The sequence below is a fragment of the Canis lupus genome, chromosome 12 (genome assembly GCF_011100685.1).
Source record: "Canis lupus familiaris isolate Mischka breed German Shepherd chromosome 12, alternate assembly UU_Cfam_GSD_1.0, whole genome shotgun sequence".
Classification (NCBI taxonomy): Eukaryota; Metazoa; Chordata; class Mammalia; order Carnivora; family Canidae; genus Canis; species Canis lupus.
In genome coordinates this window covers 8,196,834-8,223,232 of record NC_049233.1, presented here as the reverse complement: position 1 = coordinate 8,223,232, position 26,399 = coordinate 8,196,834, and the positions used below count along the sequence as shown (strand labels likewise).

Below are 26,399 nucleotides of genomic sequence, written 5' to 3'. Positions count from 1 at the left end.
TGATCTGGCCCCTGCTTGCCTCTCCCTGTTATATTCACTTCCTTCATGTTCATCATATACAAGGGTTTAGCAAAAATAAATAAATAAATAAAATAAAAAGGTTTTGCCTTTTTCTGTAAAGGGCCAGACAATAGTTTTGTTGGCTGTACTGTCTCTGCATTACTCTGCTATTACTTTGCTATTGTAGAGCAAAAGCAGCCTTGTGTGACAATATGTGAACAAATGACAATGCCAACAAAATTTTGTATATAAAACCAAGCAGTGAACCATAGTTTGCTGACCCTTCTTCTAACACACAACATGAGCTTCTGCTTTTGAGTCTTTGCACTATTTGTTTCCTTTGCTTAGAACTTACTTCCCCAGATGATCCTAGGAGTTGTTTCCTTATTCTAGCCAGGTCTCTCTGATGTCATATCATCTGAAAGGCCTTCATTGATCCCCTAATAAAGATAGCACACTTCCTCTACAGGCCCATGTCTTTTTTTTTTTTTTTAACCTCTCTCCTATGGTTAATACTTCATCTCGTTGCTTTACTAATAATATTGATTGTATTTTGATAATTCCTAGAGAAAAATGTATGCATTTATAGGCAGAGTATTTTTTTTTTCAGAGTATTTTTTTTATACATTTACCAGTTCATTTACAGTGGACCATCTCTATGGACACAAATGGATTTGTTTTGCAGAGTTTGTTTTAATCATGTTCCTTCTAATGACTTTTCCCCTGAGATTTAGATTGACTTCGGCAGTGCTACTCATATCATACAGTGAAATGACACAGAATGATAGGAAAGAATTGCTTTGTTCTAGATTTTCATCAGTGAAAAAGTAATGTCTTTAACTATTCTGGCTCTTGGTTATGGGTTACACCAGGTTCTGCCCTATCTGTGGTTTTCAAAGAACTATTTAAGGAAAGAGGAGAATTTTCTAACATTTGTACATTTCCCAGAAGCAGAGGAAGCCTCATGCCTAATAAAAGGCTGGTGAATGCAGGGTGAGTAGGGCAATTGGGAGGACATTTCCTAAGGAGAGATGATGAAATGAGAAATTCATGTTAGGACATGACAGCTTTGGAGGATCCATCCCGAAGGAGGAGAGAGACATCAGATTCCAAAAAGTCTACACAGGGTATGCATGATCTTGTTGTTGCAGCCTTTGGAAGTCTACATCAGGGCACCATTTTGAGTGCAAGTGAAGAAAGTTGGTTCACAGGTGCTGCTGCTACACAGAGTGCATGAGCCCCACATGCCGTTATCAACATGACTTCAGTTTAGGGGCATTTCTGGGTTTCAGGTGGTTTGGCATACCCTCAGCGGCTCTGCACCATGGATGCAGAATATCTCAAGTGGCTGCATTTCTTATGTGAGGAATGATGCCAAGACTAACCCAGTGAATGAAACTGAGAGGCAAAGGACACTTGCTGCTAGAAGGGCTGAATCTGAGAAGCAGGCAGAGTTCCAGGCTGGGAGAATTTGAGAGAATGTGGTTGCAGCTGATGCCAAGACTCGATGAATGTGGCATCTTTTCTGACTTGTGGCCCCAACCTGCTTTGGTTGGCAGCCTTACTGATCTTTACTGGTTTCTGAGAGAAGGTGTTTTAGTAAATACCTTATGTAAAATGTGGTGTTACGGAAATTTCTTTTGATTGCTAAGAAGATTCCAACATACTTTGGAATATTTTGTATTCTTTGTATACTTTGTAAGGTAACCTATTCTTTTATATAATATGAATGTACATATCTTGTTCTTTTTTTTTAATTTTTTTAAATTTTTATTTATTTATGATAGTCACAGAGAGAGAGAGAGGCGCAGAGACACAGGCAGAGGGAGAAGCAGGCTCCATGCACCAGGAGCCCGATGTGGGATTCGATCCCGGGTCTCCAGGATCGCGCCCTGGGCCAAAGGCAGGCGCCAAACCGCTGCGCCACCCAGGGATCCCTATCTTGTTCTTTTTTAAAAAATTATTTTTTTAAGTAGGTTCCACACCCAACATGGGACTTGAACTCACAACCTTGAGGTCAAGAGTTGCATGCTCTACTGACTAAGCCAGCCAGGCACCCCAGTGCAAGTGTCTTTTCATCTGATGTTTTACTCTACTTTTCAAAAGGATACTGTTAGAAGGACATTGGCTTAGCTCCATCAGAGTGATATGTCTTTACATTATAGAATGTGTCTCCTGCATTTCGGCCCTCCAGCTTTCACTGCCCTTACCTGAACTTGAAAAATGAAAGAGCTTAAGAGTGGCTTCATTGTAAAGGTGATATCAAATTGGTGGATTCCGGTGTGGGGTTCAATACAACTGTAAATTTCATTTCCTAGGTATTTTTAAAGTTCTGAAGCTTTCTGGAGAACAAAATAAATGGTGGTCAAACACCTGTCTCTATAAGCCAGAAATGTACATAAATGGTTATAGATTGTCAAAGATTGGCCCTATTAGGTATAGTAACTGTGGCCTTTTTGTTGTGGCTATTAAATTTGTTGTGGTTAAAATGCCCATGTCCTGAGCCATGTTTCTAAGTCTGCCTTAGGTCATTGGACCTGAAAAGTCTTCTGTAAACATTATTTATTATTTCAAGTCCTTGCTCTTTCACCCTAGAGATATGGAAAGTTAAAAAAAAAAAAGTTTCTTGTAAATCCCCACCAGGTGTTACCTGCCTGCTTCAGCCCCAGAGAGTCCATCTCATGGCTTGGGACTGCTCAGTGTTTATAATTCTCAGCTATTGATTTTATTCTGGGAGGTTGCAACACATAAATCCTGAGGTCTATTGGTCCTACATGAGGAGGAGCCACAATAATTCATTCTAACACCCTGTATCTGTGGGAGAAAAAAAATGTTGGATTTACTCTAGGCTGTGATCTTTTTCTCTTTCTAAAATCATTATGTTAGTTAAAAAGAGCCCTAGGACCAAAGAGAAGAATGTATCACAGTTTAGGATTAGAGAACTCTTCAGGGAAAGAGCTCAGATTTATAGAAGGAGTTAATAACACCGGCTGGAGATAGGGCTTCTAACTTGGCTCCCTACTGCTCATCACTGGTAATTCCCATTTTTTTCCCCACCTCTGCAATTTCCTCTCATGTCTTACTACAGCTATTTCCCACATTTACACAGTCTGTTGTTTTTCTTTATTTGCTTTTCTGTTCTAGCCTCATCATCTCTCCCACCTACTCTTCCCACCTTTGGGGGTACTCAGTGTCTACTTCTTCCTTGTCCAGTATTAGTTCTGTTTTTCCATCTTCTCCAACATTCTGCCTACATTGTTTTCTGTTCCAGTTTGCACTGCTGGGGTTTTCTCCCTACTATTTCTGGTAAGGGAGACTCCATTGTTTTCAGTATTCTGTTTGTTGTGTGTGCACAGATGCGTGTGTGAGAGAAAGACAGAAGGGGAGAGGGAGGGATAGAAAGACACTGAAATGTTTAAGGCATAGGCTTTTGAAGGGATGGCAAGGGATTTGGCAGGGAAGAGGGAGAAATCTCAACCCTTGGGAATGCTGCCAAACAAGGCATAGGAGGGAGATTCTTCACCAGTGCTATGTGGGCCTCAGTTATCCCTATCTGTGGGGCATCAGTCACTGGACTGTGGCTCCATATTGCACTTGAACATGAGTGAGCCTGGAGAACACAAATTTTCATTTATTTCCTCCAGCAGAACAGGGAAGCTGCCCCTACCCCTTGTTCAGGCTGAGGTGGAGACCTATTAGGCCAGCATGTAATCTCCTTTCCTGAGGTTGCATCTGTCTGGATTCCTGGAACCCTGTCTGTGCATGGAGAGGAAGCACATCCTACAAATGTGCTGGTCAGTATTGGTTTGGGCAGGTGTTTCCCTGGGGTTGGGGCAGGAAGAGAAAGCTCTGAGCTCCATCTTACTTCCACTGCTGAGTGGCGGAGTAAAGACAGAGGTGAGAACATCACAGGAGAGTGAGTGAAGTCAAAAGCAAGGTTGGTGCAGATCAGCCATGATGCAGACACCATGTCAGATACCAGCTGTTGGCTATAGTTGTCATTTGCTCTCACGAGTAAGAATTATTATTAAGTTTGAAAGAGACAATCCCCAAGGCTCATCTAAAAGAGAGGTGCATCTAGAGAAACCTTCAGATGAGCACATGGATCTTCAAATAGGTGTAGCTGCAACGGTGGAGGGACTAGAAGAATCTGCAATTCCTCTGCTCTTCTAGAAGTGAGTTGCAAACCCGGAAAGTGAGGGATTATCTACATTGGAGGAAAGTTTATTTTTCTGAAGGTGAGTCTCTAAACAGCAGCTCCATTCAAATTCTGTGGCTGCTCGGCAAACAAGGTTTGTGCTTTTATGGCATTTTTGAAAAAAAAAATGGATTTAATGGACTGAGTTCATTTAGACAGGGGAGATCAAATGAATGAGTGGAATTAGAATACACGTCCATTTGGCCACCAGTCATTGTTGAAGCCACTCGACCACCCAACTTCTCTAATTAAATGGCAGTGCATTCCCTGTATAAAGGCTGTGATGGATAAATTAGTACTTGGTAAGTGCTTTGAAGATGAAAATCACGACACGAGTAATGAACAAGGGTTTTTTTTTTTTTTTTTTCCTTTGGGCTGGAAATGGCATCTTTTGTGTTTTCCCGCTCACCACGAGTCACCTGGGTTGACATTGCAGAACGCCTCCTCTCCCACAGGAACAGCAAGAGAGACACAGTAATGACAAGCCTTTATTTGACGTTTACAAGGCAAATTAGGGAAAAGCCTGAATCCATTTCACGTCTGTGCAAGGAATTACACACCATCCATGTATAGACGCAGCTAGTATTTTACATGAATTTATACATTAAGAAATCGCATGAAAATTATCTTGTTTAAACATTCATGAAGAGCAAACATCCCCTGAGAGCACTGAAGACAAATCTAGCTCCTGAGAGCATGGCTCACCTCTCTCAGCACATTCAAAGCTCTACATCTGACCCTCTCCGAAACCAATGGGATGTTGAGGTTTATCTGCTTTGAGGATGTGATTAGTTTTAGGGGGAGGAGCTTAGACCTGCAGACTTGGAAGTAAAGTGTGAGCCATTTGGCAAGGTCCAGCCCCTGCCTGGGGTTACTCTTGCTTCTGTCTGACATCCCTCCCTCACCGGCTCCCCTGCATAGAAGCCAAGACCCTAACTTGTTATATATGTTCCAAACTTTGGGAGCTTTTTGCTCACCACATTCAAGCATTCTCATTTATATATGTTTTCCTTCTCCCAGATTGCTCTGACACAGTGGCAATTAGTCATGCTAGATTGTCCGGGTTGACTAATTACTGGTAGTTTTGACAGGCCCCATCAGAAAGGTTGCAAAACCCCAATGTAAGTTAGGATCCAAGCCGCTGGCTGCCATGCTTCTCACTGTGCCAGAGTATGGAATGTGGTGCATCGTTTCAGCCCTGGCAGTGCCTCACTCTCAGCTGCACCCCCAAATTGGTCACAGCTGAGAGAGCAGCATTCCTAACGTGGCTAGATGGGGGAGGAGTGTAGGGAAGCTCATTGTGAGGATGGGGGGGACGGTGAGGGAGGTATTGTGGGGGTGGGGAGGAACATGGGTGCATCAGAGAGAAAATGCACCGCTAGATAAGGTCCTGAGAAACTGACTAAAATGGCCAAAGGGGAGAAGCAAAAACTCTCCTCTCTGATAGATTCAGATGTAGGCGAAGTGCAAGAGATTTGGGTCATTAATGGGAAAACAATAATGTTTATCTGCTTCCTGCCAATCTGTATCCACTGATAGAGCACAAGTAATTATAGATACTGTAGACACACTGTGGCATTAAGTGTTTGAATTACACTGCTTAACAACACTTCCTGATGTGGCCCTCCAGGCATGGCCAGAGAGCTGGTTTGAGCCAGCAAGTAACACTGTAGGGACATGGCAATGTTGTTTGCACAAGTTTCTCACATTTTCTTTCCCCCAAAAAACTCACTGCAAGCAATGAAAAGGAAAACAAGTTCGAGTTGAAACTCATTTGGTTTCTGTTGAATACTTAGCATGTCATTCACATAGCTGTCCTATTAGCAGAGGACACGGACATATTTTATTTGAGAGTTTTTATAGAGTGTGGCTCCTCGTAGGAGCCAAAAGCAGGGTCAGCACCGTAGATTAGAATCAATTCAGTGGAGGGAAAATAAACCTCTGGAATATATTTTACCTTCCCTGAGCACGTCGCAGACATTAGCAATAATGGAACCCTGTCTGTGCATGGAGAGGAAGCATCTACAGCTCAGGCTCCTGCCCATCTTCGTCCTGGACTGTGTGGTCCCATGACCTTCACAGTGGGTGGGATGATTCCCAATTCATCATCTCCTAACTTTATGCTGCTGTGCACAGGACACACACACACACACACACACAGACCCTCAGGGTGTTCTTTCTTTGTGGAGATGGGAGCTGCTGAAAGATGGCCCACACTGAGGTGGTGACTGAGCCTTTCAGGGTGTGGATGTGAGCTGACTCTATCCGCCCTTGATGGTGGCTGTGCCATTCCTGCCAGGCTAAAGCTGCTCAGTTTGCTAGTCTTCTCCAACTTCAGGGAGGCTAGAGAGCCAGAGAAGCTTAGGACCTTTAGTTCACTTTGTCTGTGTGGTTAGCAGAACAATTTGTCAAATAAGCACAGATGCATCAGAAAACCATTAAGCCAGCTCATTAAAAGAGCGCTGGATTCGCTGTTCAAAATGGCTCACTTGCTGTTTCCATGTGTGTTCTCCTGCATTTCAGTTTCTTAATTTTAAGACAAGATGAGTGAAGTACTACAGCAGAGATAGTAAAGCGCAGCATTCCCCTCCTCTCTGCAGTATAAGTCCCTGAGGAGATGGCATCTCCACGAGCTAACTTGTCTACCTTTGCTGCTGCATTTCCTCTTTTTTTTTTTTTTAGATTTTTATTTATTTATTCATGAAAGACACACAGAGAGAAGCAGAGACGTAGGCAGAGGGAGAAGCAGACTTTCTGCGGGGAACCCAATGTGGGACTTAATCCCAGGACCCCAGGATCACACCCTGAGCCAAAGGCAGACACTCAACCGCTGAGTGTGCATTCCTGCATTTCCTTTTTTAACAGAAACTCCAGACACACATGACCAACTTTTACTAAGCAGATCTTGAATGGCTGTTTATATTTCTTACCTATCCTTCCTCCCAGAGTCCTCACTGGACTTGGAGGCCCAGCCCAACCACCATCTAGCAAGTCACCTCTGCAAGCCTCCCTCCTCACTTCTCTGGATCTGGGTGGGGTCTTTCCCTGCTCCGAGTCCTCAAGAATGGTGCTGGTGTGGGCTTCGTCGGGGACTGCATTGAGGCAACTGAAAATCATGTGGGCAATCTGGAGAGTCATCTTGAAGTAGCTTTGCAGTGTAAGGGGTTTGCTTCAGTTCTGTGATTTAGCTGTTCTAAGGTAAAGAGGAGGCCCCATGACTTAAGCCCCTAACAAGGGGAGCTGGCCAGAGTGCTGAACTCAGGCTCGATTCACAATAGTCCCAGACCCTGCTAGCTGCACAGCTGACACATACGCACACACATCATCCACACGTGCTGGTCAGCAATCGTGCCCCCCACCCCCCACTCCAGGACAGACGCAGATAAGAGTGTGTGCAGCAAGCTCCACACTTAGGGCATCACACACGTAAACAGCTAGTGGAATTTGGGGAGTACACTGCATGTGATCGTTCCCAGACCTATTCGAGTTATATTTAGTTTAGGAGAGCTTGAGAATAGTTTGGTGGCAGTGCACTGCCAATCAAATGAATATTAATAGTGTGGGTCTTGGAGCAAAGAAAATGTTTCTTCAGGATCTGATACGTATCTATGAAGGAAAACAGTTCCTCAGTGTTACAAGGCTTGGAGCATGGGGATGTGATGAGCCTTCTGAGAACAGGAATCACCACTACCAGGGAGGAAGAGAACTCTACTCACAGTTTAAATCAAACTGAGCTTCCCTGGTGCTGCCGAACTGAACACTTTCTCCCAACAATTCCTCCTCCCCCTCAACCAGTTATTTCTCTCAGGTTGTATCAATCTCGTTCTTTCTTTGCTGCTGTGCCGTGTATTAATGATTCTCGGAATCTTCCTGTTTATCCCAAACTGAAACACTTGCACCAGAGCTGTCCGCCGCCATCAACTCACTGGCACTCATCTTCCCCCTTCCTGCTCTCCCCTCCAAAGAGAAAGTCAAGGAGTGGGGCCTGCTGGAAAATCCTCTCTTATTCTGGGGAAGCAGGGGTGCCCCCATCCTCCACCTCTCTACATTTTCTCCAGGAGCCATTCTGCATACTTCGCCTTTAGCCTGAGGTTCAGCTTCCCCATTAACAAAGACACAACACTTCACTGAAGCTGAAGTATAAGAAATTTTCTGCTTGATGTGTTTTATGTCCCATTATTATTTTCCCCGTACATCACATGCCTCTCTGAGAAGCACAGGAAAATGTGTCTGGTGCAAGGCTCTGGGGAGGGTCCCCCACCACTTAAAAAGAAGGAGGGAGGGATGGATCCATAAAGAAATTCACCCAAAGCCTCTCCCTCTGCCTTCCCAGGAGGTCTGGACTCCTCTAAGAGTTCTCTCCTACTTGGGAAACTTCCTTTGCATCCACAAACTTCACTGCCAGCCTCCCTGGGATGGCTCTTTCCCTTTTGTCTGGGTTTCTGTAGTGTTGCTACATGTCTGCCCTCTCCTGGTGGTGGGGGCAGGACTGAGAGGTTTTCCCTGTGTAGCCTCTCTGCTGGTCATTATTTATGGGATGAAACTGGAGGCAGGGAAAACACCGATTGGCTCAACATGTGGCTGAGTCAATTCAGTTACTACCTCACTCCCCTCAACAACATCACAATCACAATGGTTTCGTTCTTTTTTTTCCATCAGGTGGGAGAAATCAGAGTCACACATTTGCACATGCAGACCATTCACAGCAATAAAGAAAAATGAATAAAGTATATACAGGCTCCCAAGTTGCGGACTTTCATGGTAAAGAAACCAGGGACAAGGGGAAGACAGCTTCCGAGGTAACAGGGGCAACTGGTAGTTTCCCCCAGAGGTCCCTTTTTGGTCACAGCTCTTAGAGGGCACACCCAAACTCCCATGCAAGGTACATAATCTGGTCACAAAAAGCCTTTCCCCAGGGAGGTGGAAATAAAGCTTCAGCCTTGCTGGGTTCCCAACGGTTGCAGGTACACTATACCTCCCAGCGCGAGCATTTCCTAGAGTTCCCGAGTTGAATCCCAGAGGACTCTAGAACATCTCTAGAATAGAATTCAGAGCTCACATGGAGAGCTGGGCTCCTCGGCACTAGGCCTGCCCTGGTTCCCCGGGCAGAGTGGCGGCAGGCAGCATACCGAGGCAGGTCAAATACCCACGGGAGAAGTGGGCACACCAGCAAAGGAAACTGTTGGGCACATTCTCAGCATTCGTTCTCAACACTATCCACAGCCGTTTCTAGAAAGAGCTGCGGTGGTGCCCAAACAAAGCCCCCACAGAGAAGCTGGGTGGTGAGATATGGGGGCAAGATGAACAAGTGACAAACAGGAACAGTGTCCCTTAATGAGGAGGCAGTAGGGGTGGTGACCCTACTGGAGGCAAGCAGAGTTGGCTCACCTTCCCTAAGCTCTGCTTGGCTGAGGCTACACAGGCCTCTTCCTGAACCACCTCCTCTTGCAAACCGCCATCCCGCTAATAAGCCATTGACCTTGGTGTGAATGTGGGGCTGATTTGCTGCTCTGTCTTGGGGAACCCCAGGGGCCTGGTGGCTTAACGGCAAGAAATCCTCCTTGTCATAGCAGCCATCGGTTTTTCTCTTCTCCTGCCGCCGTGATCAAATTAGCAAGCTGCTTCTCTTCAGAGGAAATGTGGCCATGGGTCCCAGGAGGCACTGCCCATTTGCCTGTCTGATGGGTTTGGGAAGGGAAAGCAGGGATGTAGGTGAGCATGTCCCTCCCCGCCCAGCCCCACAGGGCCTCTCCCACCTTGGACAGCCAGCCGGCCCGCAGCGGGACCACAGGGAGGGGGTGCTGGGGTCTTAGCTGCAGGAGGCCTGGCAGCTGGCCGCGTACACACTGCTGCCCACCGTGCCCCCGCTGCTCAGGCTGCTGGTGGGGCACTTCAGGGGCCTCATGCTGCTGTCTCTCTGCACGTGCAAGTGCTCGAGCCGCCAGCGCTCCCAGCTCCTCCGAAACTCCATCTGGACCTTCCGTGGGAAAAGGAGGGGAACAAAAGCCATCATGCAAACCAACTGCCCACAAAATGGCCCCGTTATTACATTAGTAGGGAAGGGGAAAAAAAAATCCACTGCATTATATTAAGAGACACGAGTCAAGGCCTTCGGGCGCCTAAATTAATATCCCAATAAAATTGTTTATCGTTGTCTCCTATTTTCTGCCTCTCCTCAGGAGAGAGATGAGGTTGATGATCTAATTGGTCGCTTCCATCTCTAAACTCCGTGACTCAGCTAAGTACCTTTCACAATCCATCACGGTATTATTTAACGGAAGAGAACGAGAGCGAGAGCAATGCGGGAGAGCAGAGCGGAGAGATGGGAGGGAGAGAACGAGGAGGGGGAGCCTGACTTCAGGGCAGCGTGGAGCGGAGATGGCCCGAGCCTGCCTGCGGGGATGGCCCTGGGGTCCTGGGCCACGTCACCGGACCTGGGCGTGGGTGCAGGAGGGAGGACAGCAGACACCGCCTAGGGCCACCCAGCCCCGTGCCACCTCACTGCCCCGCTGAGCGCGGGTGGTGGGTGTGCTGATGGGGGTGGAGGGGTGGGGGGGGGGACAACGGGACACCCGAGGCTGAGGGGGGCTTCTGCTCAGGTGGCAGCACGGAGACCAATCTTGTCTCACAGCCCTTAACTGTGGCAGGTGGGGAGAAAAGTGGTAAACTGAGGCACATCTGTGGGAAGCCACCATGGGGACTGAAGTGGTTTCATGGACACCGGCAGGAAAAGGGACTCTGTTATGTACCCTCGCCCCCCCCCCATGACAACTGATATTAAAAGCCACCAATTGGGGCGCCTGGGTGGCTCAGTTGGTTAAGCGTCTGCCTTCAGCTCAGGTCATGATCCCAGGGTCCTGGGATGGAGCCCTGCGTCAGGATCCCTGCTTAGTGGGGAGTCTGCTTCTCCTTCTGCCCCTCACCCTGCTCGTGCTCTCTCTCTCTCTCTCTCACTCTCTCTGTGTCTCTCAAATCAATCAATCAATCAATCAATCTTTAAAATAAAAGCCACCATTTATTGGCCACTTACTACATGCCGAGCACTCCCCGGAGATTATTTTAGTTAACTTTCTCGGCAACCCTGTGAAGCAGCTCCTGTTATTCTTGCCCGCTGCAAGGTGGAGAAACTGAGGGGCAGAGTACTTCAGAATTTCCCTTGGGTCTCAGCCAGGATCCAAACCTAGATCTGGGCTGACCTCAAAGCTGGCATCCTAAGCACTGGCCTCCTGGCTTCCAGGACTGTCTAGGTCATGCTGGTTTCTGGCATGTGTCCTGCCCACTCAGCTGGGAGCACCTCAAGGGCCGGGACCCCATCTTCCTCATCTGGGATCCCTTGGACCCAGCCCAGTGCCTGGCAAACAACAGGCCTTCCCTACGTGCTTTGTAAATGACCCGAAGGAAGGAGCGAGTGACAAAATGAGCATCTGACTCTGGGCTCTTTTGGCTACGAAACAGCAGAGGGGACACCGTGAATCTGACTCCCGTCCTAGTACTTAGGGCGGAGCACTTCCTCACACTAAGCCTACCTGACTCCCTGCCTCTGGCTAGGCCCTGGCTCTGGGATTTGGGAAGACTGGGTTAAGCTCTTTCATTTTTGTTTACACTTGGGGGGAGAGGCAAAGTCACTGCCCCATGTCCCACAGCTGGGTAGTGGCAGATCTGGGACCAGCACTCAGGCTCCTGAGTCAGATCCCTGGTGAGAGGACACGTACCACAGCAGAACCATCCCCAGGCCTCCCCTCCCTGTGCCCACTCTCCTGGCAGCTGAGGCAGGACCAACGTCCAGGCCATCTTTTCTCTTCCGGTCAAAAGTACCTAGCATTGCCATGGCAACCCCCAGGTCTGGAGAACAGCTTTTGTGGACAGAGATCTCAGCCCAGGAGCCACGTGTGTTTTTGTGGCCCAGTGAAGGTGACGTTCTGTTCTTGTGCTGGGAGGAGCCAGGCCCTGAAGCGTCCATGGAGAACTGGGCAGTGCACTTGAACAAGGCAAATGTGGAGCAGGTCTCCTGGACCCCACAGCAGGAGCCTGGGAGAGCCCCAGGGGAGAGGCCAGCGGGGGATCTGGTGATCCTGGGGTCCTTAGTTGCCAAGGGCCCAGGGGGATATGTGCCCACCCCTCCCTCCTGACAAAGCTGGGCCAGCTTTGGGGCCAAATGAAGCGGGGAGGTGATGGGTGACAGGCTTTGAGGGATGGAGTCAGGAGACTACTCAGCCTCGGCCTGGGACTCTCCGCAGCAGTGGTGGGGAGGCCTCGCAGGGGTGTGTGTTGGGGTGGGGGGCATGTGTTGCAGCTGGCGTGGCTCGGAGGAAAAGGAGGGAGAAGTGGGAAATGGGAACCTCATGGGGTCGAGAAGGGGCAGAAGGGAACTTCACTCTCTCGGCCCGCACAGGGACACCGTCCACCCTGCCCCTGTCCCTGGGAGATCAAGCAGCAGAGGTCAGGGCCAGGTAGCACATCGCCCCTCTGGCTGAGAACCATTAGCCACCACACAGAGCTTGTGGTTCCTCATAACTCAACATTTTCTTCAGTTCTTTAGGAAGTTCTTTGCGAGGGCTCAGATGTTGGGGAGGACCAGGGCTGGAGCATCCTGCTGCTCCCGTGCATCAGGGGCCTGTAGGACAAGGCCCCTGTGAGTGTTCTCTACACCGACCTCCTCTCCTTCCCTGGCCCACCCCACCCTGAGCCCGGGCAGCTGCCTGAGACCGGCCCCTAGGGACGGCCAGAAGGTATTCAGGGGCCACTCTGTGCCAGGCGCCGCCTCCCCCTCCCAGCCCCTGCAGCCCTGAAGCATTAGTGGGGACCCCTCTCCATGTACCGGCTCTATCACCTTTTAGCTGTTGAACTGTGGCTGTTCTTTTCACTAAGTCTTAATTTTCTCACCTGTAAACTGAGAGAGCACCTGCTACATCGATGAGATTTGATACAGAATAAACACTCAGGAAGTGTTTCCCTCCCGTTTAGAGACCCACATGCTCTGAGCATCATTAACACCATTTTGCAGAAGAGGAAATGGGTATCAAACTGCGGGCATGTGACTTCCCCAAAGTCACACAGCTCATCAAGTGACATTGCCTGGATGGGAGCAAAGGCCTGACGCCAAAGCCTGCGTCCCGCATCTTCCCACTGCATCACCTTGCTCTTTAGAGCCATCTCACGACCCCCTGGAATACCACGGTCCCCACCCGCGGCCACCCCCATGTCCCCTGCACCCAGAGCACAAGTCAAATTAATGTATGAATGCAGACTCTTACGATCTCTCAATTCCGGAGTATCAGACTCAGGGACAGAGCCATAGAAAGAGCCCCAGTTCTTGGCGGAGCAGTGTCCACGGCTCACCTGAACCCCAGCCTCACTGATGGAAATCCTCAGCTGGGCCTACACAGTTAACACAGTCCTCAGTTTTCCCTCCAGACTCTGGAATGGGAGATTTCCCCCCTCTCTTCCCTGCTGGGGTTAATGCTCTTGGGGCTACATCTCCAGGTGACCCTGGTGCCACATGCAGTACTCTGCTTTGTTTCCCCTCTGGAAGGAATGGGAGGTGGTGCTGTGGCTTTTGTGATGTCCAGTCTGACGGTGTGGGTTTGCTTCTGACCTGCTCCAGTGCAAAGCTGGGTACCTGGGTGGAAGGGGCCCTTGCCAGGCACCAGAGGACAGATAACCCCTCCTCCCAGGGGCCCAGAGTCTTGGAGAGGGGAGAGCTATGGTCCAGGAGGGTCTGCAGCGGAGGGTGCAGGTCAGCGACAGCCCCCTTCTGCACCGCAGCAACCGGAAAGCCACTGGAGGAGTGCACCCCTTTGCTATGGTGGGCCGGGGCTCTCACCTGCACAGAGTGTGGGTGCTTACCTCCCTCCCTTAGGATGCACTTGAATCCCAGCTCTGCCCCCACTCCCAGGCCAAGCCTGGGCCATGCTTCCGAATTCTCTCTGATATTCAATGATCTTGTGTGAAATATTGGAATATTCAAACCATAATTTTAGCAGGGATTTTTTTGGGGGGCGGGTGGAAACAGTGCCAATGAAATAAGATAGTGATGATTAAAGACCCAGGTGACTTGGGCACGTCTGCTGGTGAATCATCTTGTAACCACCACCTGTTCACTAAGGACCCCCTTAACACAAGGCCGGATCTCCCCCAGGTTCACGTCCATTAGGGTATGCCTGTGCACGTGTGTGCGTATGTGTGTGTGTTAGAGAGACGCCCATGCACAGAAAACAATACATCGACAAGATGCCTCCTCAGCTCTAGTGACTAGTGGGATGGGTAGGGCGTTTCAGCTGGAAAGACTGATGGGAGTCCCCACTGACAACTCCAGAGCAACCCATAAATATAGGAGCAGCCCAAGGGGCCCCACTGTCCCCCCCCCTTGGGCCTTACCTCATTGTTGACAAAGCAGTACAAGATGGCCACCAGCAGCCCCTGGAAACAAGAGTCATGTCAGCAGGGAGGAAGCAAGAGGGAGGCTGCCCTGCAGGTAGGCCCTGACGCTCCTCGGGGCTCCAGCCCCAACATCCCCCTCCTCAGGCTGGGCAGCCCCAGAGCACTGGGTTCCTTCTCCTTCCCTTTCTAGAGAAACTCAAAGCCCTTGCTTAGATCCTGCAGAAGCTCTTCAATCACCCTCTCCTTGAGGCGCTCTGGCCCGAGAAAGTACACCACCTCGGGTCACAGGCCATCTTTCCTACCATGCCTCTATCTGCTCACTCAGTGCTCCCGAGCTGTGATCTGCATATGGCCGTGTGAATGCACACATGTGAAGGGCACGTGCATGGGCCTAGGTGTGTGGCCCTCCCACAAGCCTCCCGAGGGGCCGGGACCAGGTTCTCCTATATCGACAGCCCCAGTGATGCTCACACACCCTCAGCATTATCTAATACTAGCGGAGAGGATGAATTCTTGGCTTTGGAAACTATGTGGCCTGGCAAATCTTGTTTTAACATCTCCAAGCATCAGTTTCATCCTCTGTAAAACCAGATGACCCCACACAACCTCCTGGGATGCCATGAGGATAAACGCACAATGTGTGCAAAGCCCTGGCAGGGTGTTTGCCACCCAGTAGCAGCCCAGTAGATGGCAGCTGTGATTGATGCCAGGCTGGATTGCCCATGGCTACCTCTGCAAAGGCTTCTTGTCCCATGGTCCCATGCGCTTACAGAGGAGACCGGCCTGGGTGCCCGATGCCAATCTAGCCCTGGCTCTGCTCCAGCCACAGAACTCTGGGCACCTCCCGCTTTCCTCCCAGGCCCCAGATGCCCATGTGCATGGTGCAGGCCATGTGCATGGTGCGTGGTCTCCAGCCCACTCCCACCCAAGGACTTGGCAAGTGAGGACCCCCAGCCATGAGGTCACCTGGAAGGAGGTGAAGGAGAGCTCTGTGAACAGCTTGATGAAGCGCAGCATCCCCCGGGCGTGTTCATCCATCACGAAGGCAAAGATGACCTCGTGGGTCCCCAGCAGGGGGATAAGCGTCAGTGTGGACTTGGCAAGTCTGGGGGTGGGGTGAAGACATGTTTCTGGATCCCTCCCAGTGGATTCTTTTCCCCTTTCCATGCCCTGACCCCGTGTCTTAGGTGACAGAAACTCTCCCACCCCAAACACACTGGTATGGGCTGCCTGGCGGTGGGGGCGGTCAAGACCCCCAGAAGCCTGGGAGCTGCCCAGGTCCAGGGCCAAGAACAAGGCTCGGGGACCCAGATAGGGCTGGGGCAGGGAGAAGGTCATGCAGGGTCCTGAGCTCAGCATCCCAGGATCTGTCTCTTCAGGAAGCAAGGGCCGAGGGTGCCCAGCAAAGCCTGCTCAGGCACATCACCTGCACTTGATGTCTGTCTTGCACATGAGATTGGCTTTCAGTTTGGACACCACGATGCAGATGACCCGGATAAAGATAAGGAAGTTCACCTGCAGGGGGGTGGGGAGGGTAGCTGAAGGCCCTCTCTAAACACCCACCATCTCCCCACCTTCCCCCAGTGACACCTGGTGGGACTGCCACTCCCACCCTGACACCGTCACTCACCCCAATGGCAAAGAGGATGGGCAGCCGGATGATGAGCCAGTAATTCATGTTCGAGTTCCTGGTCCAGCAGCTGGAGAGGAAGGCAGACACAGAGGCACCTCATGGGATGCACAGGGCCCCCCAGCTCACAGTGTAGGCACAGGGGCACACGGCCACACATGGCCATGCAAAGTGACACACACAGAGCCACACTGCCACCATGAGTCCCAACAACCAGTCCCATGGATTCATGCAGAATCCTTCAAGCCACACACACACACACCCCGAGTCCTAAATACATGGTCATTCACACCTACACACACACACACACACAGAGTCTTAAATACTTGGTCACACAGAGAGTTTCACACGACCCCTTCATGAACTTAAAAAGGCTCATGTGTGTACCTAGCATCATACACCAAATAGCAGAAATATTTCATGGTTATTACAGAAAAACCATTGCATACCCAGGGATCCAGCCCCGTTCGTTATCACACAGTCCCGGGGAGGGACAGGGAAGGGGTACTAGAGAACGAAATTTGTAGATTAAGCTCCTGGTCCCTCAGTTTATCTTCCCAACAGGTAGTAGGCACATACCCCAGGGGCCAAGGATTCCTGTGGGGTCTGAGAACAGGGACCTCGGCACACATGTGCCCAGGAGCAGGACACTCACCCCTCATCCTCATAGAGGTACTTGACAATGCCCCAAGGGATAACAAACAGCAGGGGAACACCTAAAAGGAGAATGGGAAAAGAGAGGGGAGAGAGGCTGGCAGGCCCGAGCTTACCAGGGGCACACTCAGGCCTCGCTTACCCAGGCCTCTCCCACCTCCGGCCCCTCCCCTTCGCCTGGCTACGAAGCCACTTTCTAGCAGGTGTGGAACCAGGCTGGTCTGGGAGCGTGGGGGGGGGGGGGCGGGGGGTGCCGAACACCCTCCCACCCCTGGCCAACTCCCTGGACTCTTTCTCAGAGAGAGGATCCCACACGTTACGGCGTATCTCTACTCACCAGGCCCCCACCCCCACCTCCCAGGCACATCATCGGGGCTTGCCCCCAAATCCTGGCTGAGACATGAGGATGTAGACACCCACGTAATGGAGGGACAAGGCCACGGAGGGGGAGAACATGCTGGATGAGGTGGGAACAGGCCAACCCTGTGATGCCCTTCTCCTCCTGCCGTGGTCCCCACGTCCATCTCAGCCAACTCCTCGGGCACCGGAAGCCCCTCCAGCCGCCCGTTCCCTACCCTCCCTACCCTCACGCTGCAGGTGGCTGAGCAGAAGCCTGGAGTAGAGACAGGGGCCTGTCCCTGACGCCAACAGCCCAACCAACGGCGCAGGGGCCCACGGTAACAGCAGCTCCAACACGACACTTTCCAGTCGGCTGAGACTCAACTAGTGTGGCAGCAGCCTCCAGGAAGGCCCCCGACCCCCACGTCCCGGTATTCGCACCAGGGTGTAGCCTACGCTGTATCGGGATTGCTCTGCGTGACCAGTCACATCCGCAGAGGTGACGGCACGTCACTTCTGAGGTTAGGTTATAAAAGACTGTTTTAAAAGGTGATAAAAGGCTTGCCCTGGGTTCTCTCTCTCAATCTGATCACTTGCTCTGGGGGACACCAGTTGCCAGGTCATGAGGGCGCTCAGGTAGCCTGTGGAGGCCCCTGTGGCAAGGAGCAGAGGCTCCAGCCGACAGCAGCAAGGTGCTGTGCTTTCTGACAACCCTGGGGGTTTGCGAGGGATTCTCCAACCCCAGTGAAGACCTGTGGGGACAGCAACCCAGGGCGACATCCTGACAGCATCTCTGTTAGAGACCTTCAACCAGAGGCGTGCTGCTGAATTGAACCCAGATTCCTGTCCATAGAAACTGCAATAAGAATTGCTGCTCCCCGGGCAGCCCGGGTGGCTCAGCAGTTTAGCGCCGAGATCCTGGAGACCTGGGATCGAGTCCCACGTCAGGCTCCCCGCATGGAGGCTGTTTCTCCCTCTGCCTGTGTGTGTGTCTCTCTCTCTCTGAATAAATAAATAAAATCTTAAAAAAAAAAAAAAAAGAATTGCTGCTCCCAGTAGCTACGCCGTGGGGTCTTCCATTCCACAGCAGAAGATAACTCATTCATCTGGTTTCCAGTCCCATCAGGGTTGAGCCTCAGTGCCTGGCGCACCCTGAGGGCTCAGCACAGTTGCTGACTTCATACGGACTGCCCGTGCTCACAGACGGAGATGAATCAGGAGCTCAGGAGGGTACAGGTGGGACCGGAATGCAGGGCTGCTGTCCCACGCCCAAGCCAACCACCTTCGCTGGCTTTTTGCACCAACTCTCCATGCCTGTCCCTATGGGTTCCTCTCCCAGGTGGGAGACGTGGGCGTCAGAGATAGGCAAGAGTGTGAGGATTAAGGTGTGTGGACACAGATGTGAGTGTGTGTGGTGTGTGTGTAGGGGGCGGGGCCTGTGCATAGGCATGTGTGGCTTTAGGGGGTCTCCTCCAAGAGCCCATTTCCAGGGCAGAGCCCACTTGACAGCCCTTCCCATCACCATGATCCATGTCCTCAAGAGCAGCTCCTGAGCAGCTGGAATGCCCGGAACTACCGTGTGACAGTGCAGACAGAGATGGAGGAAGCAGAGCAGCTCGCAGCCGACCAGCGTTCTTCATCGGGTATTTTTCTCCTTGGCCATCTATTCTTATACAAATCAGACCTCTGAGCATCTACGATGCTTCAGTAACAGGCCTTCATGAGAGTGTACAAGGGATGGGTGGCTTCCAAAGGCCTCCGAACATGGCATGGAGCCTGCCACATGGAAGATGCTCAGAGAGGATGGAAGGAAGGAATAATGAGTGGCTCCATACATCAGTGAGAGAAGGGCAACTCTCCAGGCAGGAACATGGCAATTCCCTGAGCTACGGACACACATGGAAACGTCCTTCTTGGGCATCCCCAGCCACCTGCTGTCCTTAACACTCTGAGACTCCACTCACTCATGTTAGCAGTAAGACCTGGTGAACTTCACTCGTTCACCAGCCTCTCCTTAACAAAGCCTTTTTAAAAATGCAGGCATAGCTCTGCTACATGCAAACATTACACACTCCCTGCTGGGTGCGTCTCTCCAGTATTTAGAAAGTCAACAACACAGGCTGGAGAAAAAAGATCAAATTAAGACACACAGAACTGGCCCTGAGAAGTGATGATTCCCTGGTCCATCACTTGCCCCCCTCCCGGGCAGCCTCTTTGTGGTGGGTTACAGGGGCACCCAGCTGCTGGTGGATGGCATAGAAGGTGACAGGTCTTTGGGGGAGTCCCCAACTGTGTCAGGGTTTTAATTTTGATTCTTCTGTTTGCTTGCGAAGCTAAAGGTTGCTTCCAAGCACCGCAACGTGGGCTCGGTTTCCTGGCCTGCAACAGAGCTCTTGGTGAATCTCTGTCCTGTCTTTGCCCTTTTGTCTCTGTACCTCCCCATCCCAATTCCTCAAGATAAGGGTGCTCTCATCTGGAGGGAGGTCCCCCTCAGGCCCTGAGCCCATGAGGTGGTGGGAAAGGATGGGCGCCATTCCCCACTCAGAAACCTCCAGGATGCCATGTGTCTCTACCAACCCTCCAACCACCCCCACTCCTCTGCACACATCACACTGTCCCTCCGATTGTTCTTGCCCTTGGGTCGCCATGGAGACAGGCACTAACAGCGCTGATGCTATTTCCCAGAAGGGACAGACGCAGTCTCTCACCCTAAGGAGAGCCTTCCCAGAGCTGCCCTCAGTGACCTAACCACCCCCTCGCCCCGCCCCAGTTAGCTGCAGGGCTCTCCAGCTGCCCACTGCCTAGGGTGATTGCCCTAGCCTGGGGGGGAGGAAGGCAGGGCTGGAAGGGGGGGGGCCCTGGGTGGGGGGAAGAGACAGGGTGGGAGCGGGGAGTTGTACACTGAGGCCAGGCCCACCTGCCCAACAACTGTGCAGAGGCCTGAGCTTGCTCGACAGGGTCTTCTGGGGAATAAAGAAGCAGCGGGGGACAAGAACCTTCCACGACAGGTGGCAGGGGCCCAGGGCCTGGTGCCTGCTCTGTCTGTAAGGCCCTGCCCTCTCTGGGCCTCAGTGCCTTCCAGATACCAATCGCCCCCTTTAGAAGCACCCTTCTACAATGGGGCCACATGGAGCCAAGTGGCTGAGGGACACCAGCCTAAAGGAATGCAGGGGGAGGACAGGGGTAGGGAGGCTGAGAGGGCCAGAGAGAGCACAAAGCCAGAGGGCCAGACAACCTGTGGAGGCTTCTGAGGCTGCTGAGGACAGCCTTGCAAAGGCTCCAGGGCAGGAGCAAGTTTGGGAGGGGGATGTCATTTTGCTTTGACTGAGGTGGTACGTCCCCCGAGGAGGTCGGGGTGGCAGTGGTCAGAGCAACCTGAGGCAGGGGAGGGAATGGATGACAGTAGTGAATAGATGACTGGCAAGCTCGTGGTGGAGCGCAGGGGCCTGTGGCGGGGGCAGGGGCCCTGACAGATGAGGAAGGGCCAGAAGGCAGAGCCTGGTCTCTGGCCCCGCCCCATGGGGGCCCCCGTGGGCCCCCCCAGATTAAGCACTGTTGCATCTGTTTTCCCTGTCGTGGAGTGGGGGCTGGGGGGCTGCTGCTGGTGGGTGTCTCAGCCCCTGTCCTCATCAGAATCCCACACGGCGAGAGGCAGAAGCACAACCAGAAATGTTCCAGCAAAAAAAAAGATACAATGGTTCTCCGCAAACTTTTTTGGCTAGAACATTTCCAGCTGGGCTCCAGGCACATCCGCGGTCCACCCTTTCCTCAGTGGGCCTCTGGCTGGCCAGCCCCGCCCTGCCAGCCTCCTCTGGGTCCTCCTCTTCATCAGTGATCCGAGGACAGAGCCACAGCCCCTCAGCACTCACCCCAACCCTTACCCTGAGGCCCAGACCTCTCCATTTCCCTCAGGGCCTGGGGACCAAGGATTGGTCATGAGGCTCCATCCCCAAGGGTCTTAGGAGTAGAGGTACTGGAGGAGCAGTGCCATGGCCGCCACTGGGGTGTGCGGTGCATCTGGCCAGGTAGGATGGAGGCCTCTGCTTCCATAAAGTGGGTAGGGTTATGCAGAGAGGGGAGTGTAACCTGCAGCGCCCCCTGCAGTGAGTCCTGGGCCAGGGTGTGGGGGAGGAGGGGGGAAGAATTACCCAGTGGGCCCTGCCCCCTTAGCCCAGCAGCCTGTTCTGAGCACCAAGCTGGCTTCCCGGGGAGGGGGTGCAGGCTGCAGGTGGTGGTTCCAGGAGAGGTCAGGGTCTCCCACCTCCCGTGCCATAGGATGGGATGGGGGGCACGTAAGACGAATGACAGTGGGCCTTACCCCAGCCTACGCTCAGATAGAGCTGGAACATGCGCTGCTCACAGAAGACAGAGAAGGCCAGCAGCGTGTACAGGTACATGCCCTCCACCAGGAGCCAGTAGTAATTGGCTGCCACGCAGTACTGCATGAGCAGGAACACCAGGCGGCAGCCCAGAGAATCCTGGGGGCAGAGGAAGGGTCCCCAGGGGGCAACAGCTCTGCCTCCTGCCTCTCTTGACTCCCCCACCCGTCCCCACCCGCCCCGGCCATGCCCCTACCCCCCTGAATGCAGGCTGAGAGGGCTAAGGCTAACCAGGGCCAGTGCTTCAGCTCACTGCATCACTGTCGGGGGTGGAGGAAACTAATATTAGCCCCAGACAGGGGAGAAAACCGAGGTTGGGAGAAGTTAGGTGACTTGCCCCAAACTCTGCAGCTCGCAGAGCAGGGAGTCAGGCCTGGGTCCGTTTCCAAAGAGCACTCCCTGTGTGTCAGACGGAACTCGTTAGGGGCAGGGAGAGCGTCCACCTCCTTAGACTGGGGGACCCTACGGACCAGGCGTAGGCAGCTCTTGCCTTCCGTTGTGTCAGACCCAGGTGAGGCTGGGGGGGAGCTGGCCTTCACTTGGGCATCCCTCCCCAGGTCCTTCCTGGACACACCACACACCTGGTAGGAGAGGAGCCCATCCCACTGGTGCTGCTGGGGGGCCGTGCTGTACATCCACTTGAGGACCGCGTCCCTGATGAAGACGGACAGCGCTCGGAGGATGAAGGACGCAAACAGGTTCAGGTGGATGTAGTTCCGGGTGCAGTGCAGGTGTCTGTGGGAGAAAGCACGGCTCCTTCCTGGCAAGATGGCCAAAAGGCCTGCCTCACAAGCCTCAGTTCTCAAGCTAACGTAACACCTCAGGCATGCTTCTGCGTCTGGGATGGTGCTCCTGTCTTTTCTTCCTCTGAACATGCCCTTCTTCCTCGTGAACCTGAAAATCCTTTGGGTCCAGTGTAAGTCCTGCATCTCCATGAAGGCTTCAGGTGTGTGGTCATTACCACCTGCCATCCACACTACCCTCCTCTCTACAGCATCGGCTTTTCTAGAGTCACGTGTAAGCCAAGTGGTTTATGTGTGAGGACTTTTCCCAATGGAGACTTTGCTTCACTTCTTGAGGAAAGGACCTATCTCTCACATGCCTCAAGGTTGCCTTACAGGGGCAGATGAGGGCTGAGCACATGGTAGGAATTCAGAAAATATAAGACACAATTTCAATATCCTTTCAGGTAAAAACGCACAGCCAACCTGCAAATGCAAGGGCATTTCTTAACCTGATAAGTGCTATCTACCCAAACTGGAGCAAACATCATTCTCCACTGAGAAATTTTATAAGCATTTCCTCCAAACCCAAGAAAATAAGGATTGCCTCGCCTTACAAAGCTATCATCACATCCATTCAACATCGTAGTACAGATCCTGACCACTGTAAGAGAGCAAGGGAAAAAAAATGTGTAAGAATTGGAAATAAAGGAACAAAATTGTCATTATTTGTAGATGGTAGGGTATCTTCGCAGAGAATCCAAGATAATCTACACCCAAATTATCAGAACTGATTGGAGAGTTCATCCAGCAAGTTTGCTGATGTGCGTTTATGTATATCAGCAACAAACCATTAAAAGTGAATTTTAAAAATTCACTTATAGTTTTTTAGTTGGCTACATAGAAAAAAAAACTAACAGAAGACGGGCAAGAGCTCTACAGAGAATATAATAAAACTTGCTGAAAATTGTTAGAAAAGACTTAAAATCACACATTCATGGATAGAAAGACTACTTTGAAGGTGTCAGCTTCTCGCCAGAGTAATTGATAAATTCAGTAAGACCATGCCAAAAATTCCAACAGGATTGATTTTTTGTTTTCCTGGAACTCTCAAAACATATAAAGAACCAAGAACCAAGAATAAATTGTCCAGACACTCCTAAAGAGCCATAGAGTAGAAGTCTTCACTATAAGCGAACTGAAGTTTTCAACGAATTTATAGTATTTAAAGCCCTGTGGTATTGACAATCAGATAGATAAATAGGAAAAAGGGCAAGAATACAGATGACAAAAACCAACCCAGGCAAAGATAACTCTTGCTGCATGGCACAGTAAGCACTGTAAACCCAAAGGGGAGAGGATGAGCTATCACAAGTGGTACTGAACCAATTAACTGTATATATATATATATATATATATATATCAAAAAAATTAAATCTCTTAATTTCACCATAGACAAAAATTAAGTAAGTAAGTAATGGATTAAAGAAACAAAAGGGAGGTCCAAAACTTATGACCCCAGGGTGAGGAAAGACTTCTCAAACAAGACCATAAAGGAATTTGGTCTTTGGAAAAAATTGATATTTTTTTACTAATTGGCAAAATTAATCTTTATCAATTAATAACATTTATTGATAAATTTTATCAGTAGAAAGGGGGACTTCAATGCATAAAGGTCACCATCAAGAAAGCGAAAAAATAGGGGCGCCTGGGTGGCTCAGTGGTTGAACGTCTGCCTTAGGCTCAGGTTGTGATCCCGGGGTCCTGGGATCGAGTCCTGCATCGGGCTCCCTGCATGGAGCCTGCTTCTCCCTCTGCCTGTGTCTCTGCCTCTCTCTCTGTGTCTCTCATGAATAAATAAATAAAATCTTTTTTTTAAAAAAAGAGAGTGAAAAAATAAACTGCAGATTAAGGGAGGGTATACCCTGGATTAGGATTGAGAATATATAATGAAAGCCAAAAAAAAAAAAAAAGCCAAAATAATAAAGAAGCAGCCAAACAAGCCAATAAAAAAGTAAGCAAAGGATATGAATAAGTGATTCACAAAATGAAATATACATAAATGCTTGATCTCCCTAAGAATCCAGGATATGCAAATTAAAATCACAAGATATTTCACATGCTTCAGATTAGCAACGATGAGGTGAAAATACTAAATATTGGTGAGGATGTTAAGCAAAGGGAGCCCTCATTTATTACTGGCAAGGGGGCAAACTGGTATGACCACTTTGGAGAGCAAATTCACCTAATAAATTAACAAAAGCACGTGGTATTCAGACCAGGCAATTCTACTCAGAGGTATGTGCCCCTGGAGAAATGCACAGGGGGGTCATAAGTAAGAATGTTCCTTGTAGCAAGCTTTGTAAATCAGAGAAGGAAAAAAAAAAAAAAGGAAAAACTCCAATACCCATTAAAGTGACAACAAATAAATTGTAACACGTTATATACATCAGAGTCTGGAGTGACAGTGAAAATAAATGAAACAGAACTACCTGTATCAACATGAATGAATCTCACAAGAACATACCAGGCCAAAGATATCACTGCGAAAGAATATGTACAACATGCCATTAAAAATATGGGGATCCCTGGGTGGCTCAGCGGTTTAGCGCCTGCCTTCGGCCCTGGGCGTGATCCTAGAGTCAAGGGATCAAGTCCCGCATCAGGTTCCCTGCAGGGAGCCTGCTTCTCCCTCTGCTTGTGTCTTCGCCTCTCTCTCTCTCTCTCTCATAAATAAAGTCTTTAAAAAAATATGCAAAACTCGCCACTACATATTTTTATAGGTATTACAGTGGCAAAAGTACAGAGACGTATGGGGATTATAAGTAGCCTCTTTGGGGGTTCCCTCTGGTTGGGAGTCCCCCCAGGGCCGCGTGACTGCGCTGACTGTGTGGTAGGCATTAGCTCTTAGGCTGGGTATTGAGTGCACCAGTGATCAGGATCAGCCGCTGTGTTTTCAGATCTCTGAACTACTTCATAACACAGGGGGAGAATATTCACTGAGCGAGTGCGTGTATCGAGCACTGACTGTGCGCCCAGCACTCCCTGTGCCAGGTGGCATGGGGGCAGCAGGAGGAAGGAGGCCTGTCCTACTTCTGCTGGCTGGTAGCCTGAGGTCCCTGCACTCAGAATCCCTCCTGACCTTGAACCCAGCCCGCCCTACCCAGCCCACCCCCACCAAGTGTGGAAGGAGTGAGAAGAACGTGGTTCTCTGGAAGGTTAGATTTAAGGAAGACCTTTTCCAAGGGGCTCATAAGCTCCAAAGAGAAGAGTCTCTAAACCCTTGAGATCTTATCCAAAATTGTACTGAATTCCTGATGATTTAAGCTTTGCATGCTCCCTGGAGAGGATTTCTCCGAATCCTACCACCCGCTATCATGGTTTGGGGAAGCGTGCCTCGTGCATTCCTCGTGTGGTGTTTGCTTTTTCTTTTCTGCAGTATTCTATGCCTGCTTTTACAGAGCTCAGACCAAGTACACAGTGTCCTCTCCTGTGTTTTCAGCCTCATATGCAGGGAGGGGACAGGTTCTCTAGAGATGTCTCAAGAAGAAGCTGCTGCTCTGTGACTTCAGTTTGGTGCTCCCTCATCTACCCGGGACAGAGCAGAGGGTTGGGATGACATGGCCCCTCCGGGCCCCCATGCTTCTTACCTGAAGCTCAGGAGGATGGCCGAGGCGATGACCAGAGCAGAGAAGGAGAGTGTATAGCCCACCGTGTAGATGATGGAAAAGGACAGGAGCTGCTCCTCTGGGGAGCTCTGTGTGCACATGGGGGACACAGTGCCCATGAGGCAGGCCACACCCTCCTCTCCCACGTCCTTCTTTCCCACAGGCCAGGGACAGAAGCAGGGCCCCAAAACAGGATGCACTGGGAACCCCAGAACTAAGAAAGAAAATGACCTGTGGCCATGAACCTTGGACTTCTAGGGCCTTATCCCGAGACCAGTGGGGTGAACACAGGTCATCTCTGCCCCGCAGGCATGGTGTGCAAAGCCCACAGATGGCTGCAGACTGGCCCACCGGGTGCCCAGGGTCCCTGCTCCAGTGAGGCTGGGACCTTGCCACCCCTCGCTGATGCAGAGCCCCCATCTTCAACTC

The 26,399-nt window shown here is 50.9% G+C and overlaps 1 protein-coding gene across 4 annotated transcripts in view; it reads right to left on the bottom strand.

Annotated features, from left to right (window-relative positions):
• Nucleotides 1-4,673: 4,673 nt before the first annotated feature.
• The window catches only part of GLP1R (glucagon like peptide 1 receptor), a 46,258-nt gene continuing 24,532 nt past the window's right edge, over nt 4,674-26,399 (bottom strand). For 2 of the 4 annotated variants that reach the window (XM_038553953.1, XM_038553951.1), the window contains 10 exons: nt 25,953-26,059; nt 22,162-22,315; nt 21,520-21,679; nt 16,864-16,924; nt 16,209-16,278; nt 16,005-16,093; nt 15,545-15,683; nt 14,576-14,617; nt 10,056-10,175; nt 4,674-9,876 (listed from right to left, as the gene is read on the bottom strand). In XM_038553953.1, coding sequence (XP_038409881.1) covers nt 9,763-9,876; nt 10,056-10,175; nt 14,576-14,617; nt 15,545-15,683; nt 16,005-16,093; nt 16,209-16,278; nt 16,864-16,924; nt 21,520-21,679; nt 22,162-22,315; nt 25,953-26,059 — 1,056 coding nt within the window. In that variant the 3' untranslated portion in view covers nt 4,674-9,762. Of the gene's footprint in view, nt 10,176-14,575; nt 14,618-15,544; nt 15,684-16,004; nt 16,094-16,208; nt 16,279-16,863; nt 16,925-21,519; nt 21,680-22,161; nt 22,316-25,952; nt 26,060-26,399 lie in introns of all 4 variants that reach the window. The other 2 variants (XR_005367643.1, XM_038553952.1) reach the window with 2 other exon arrangements.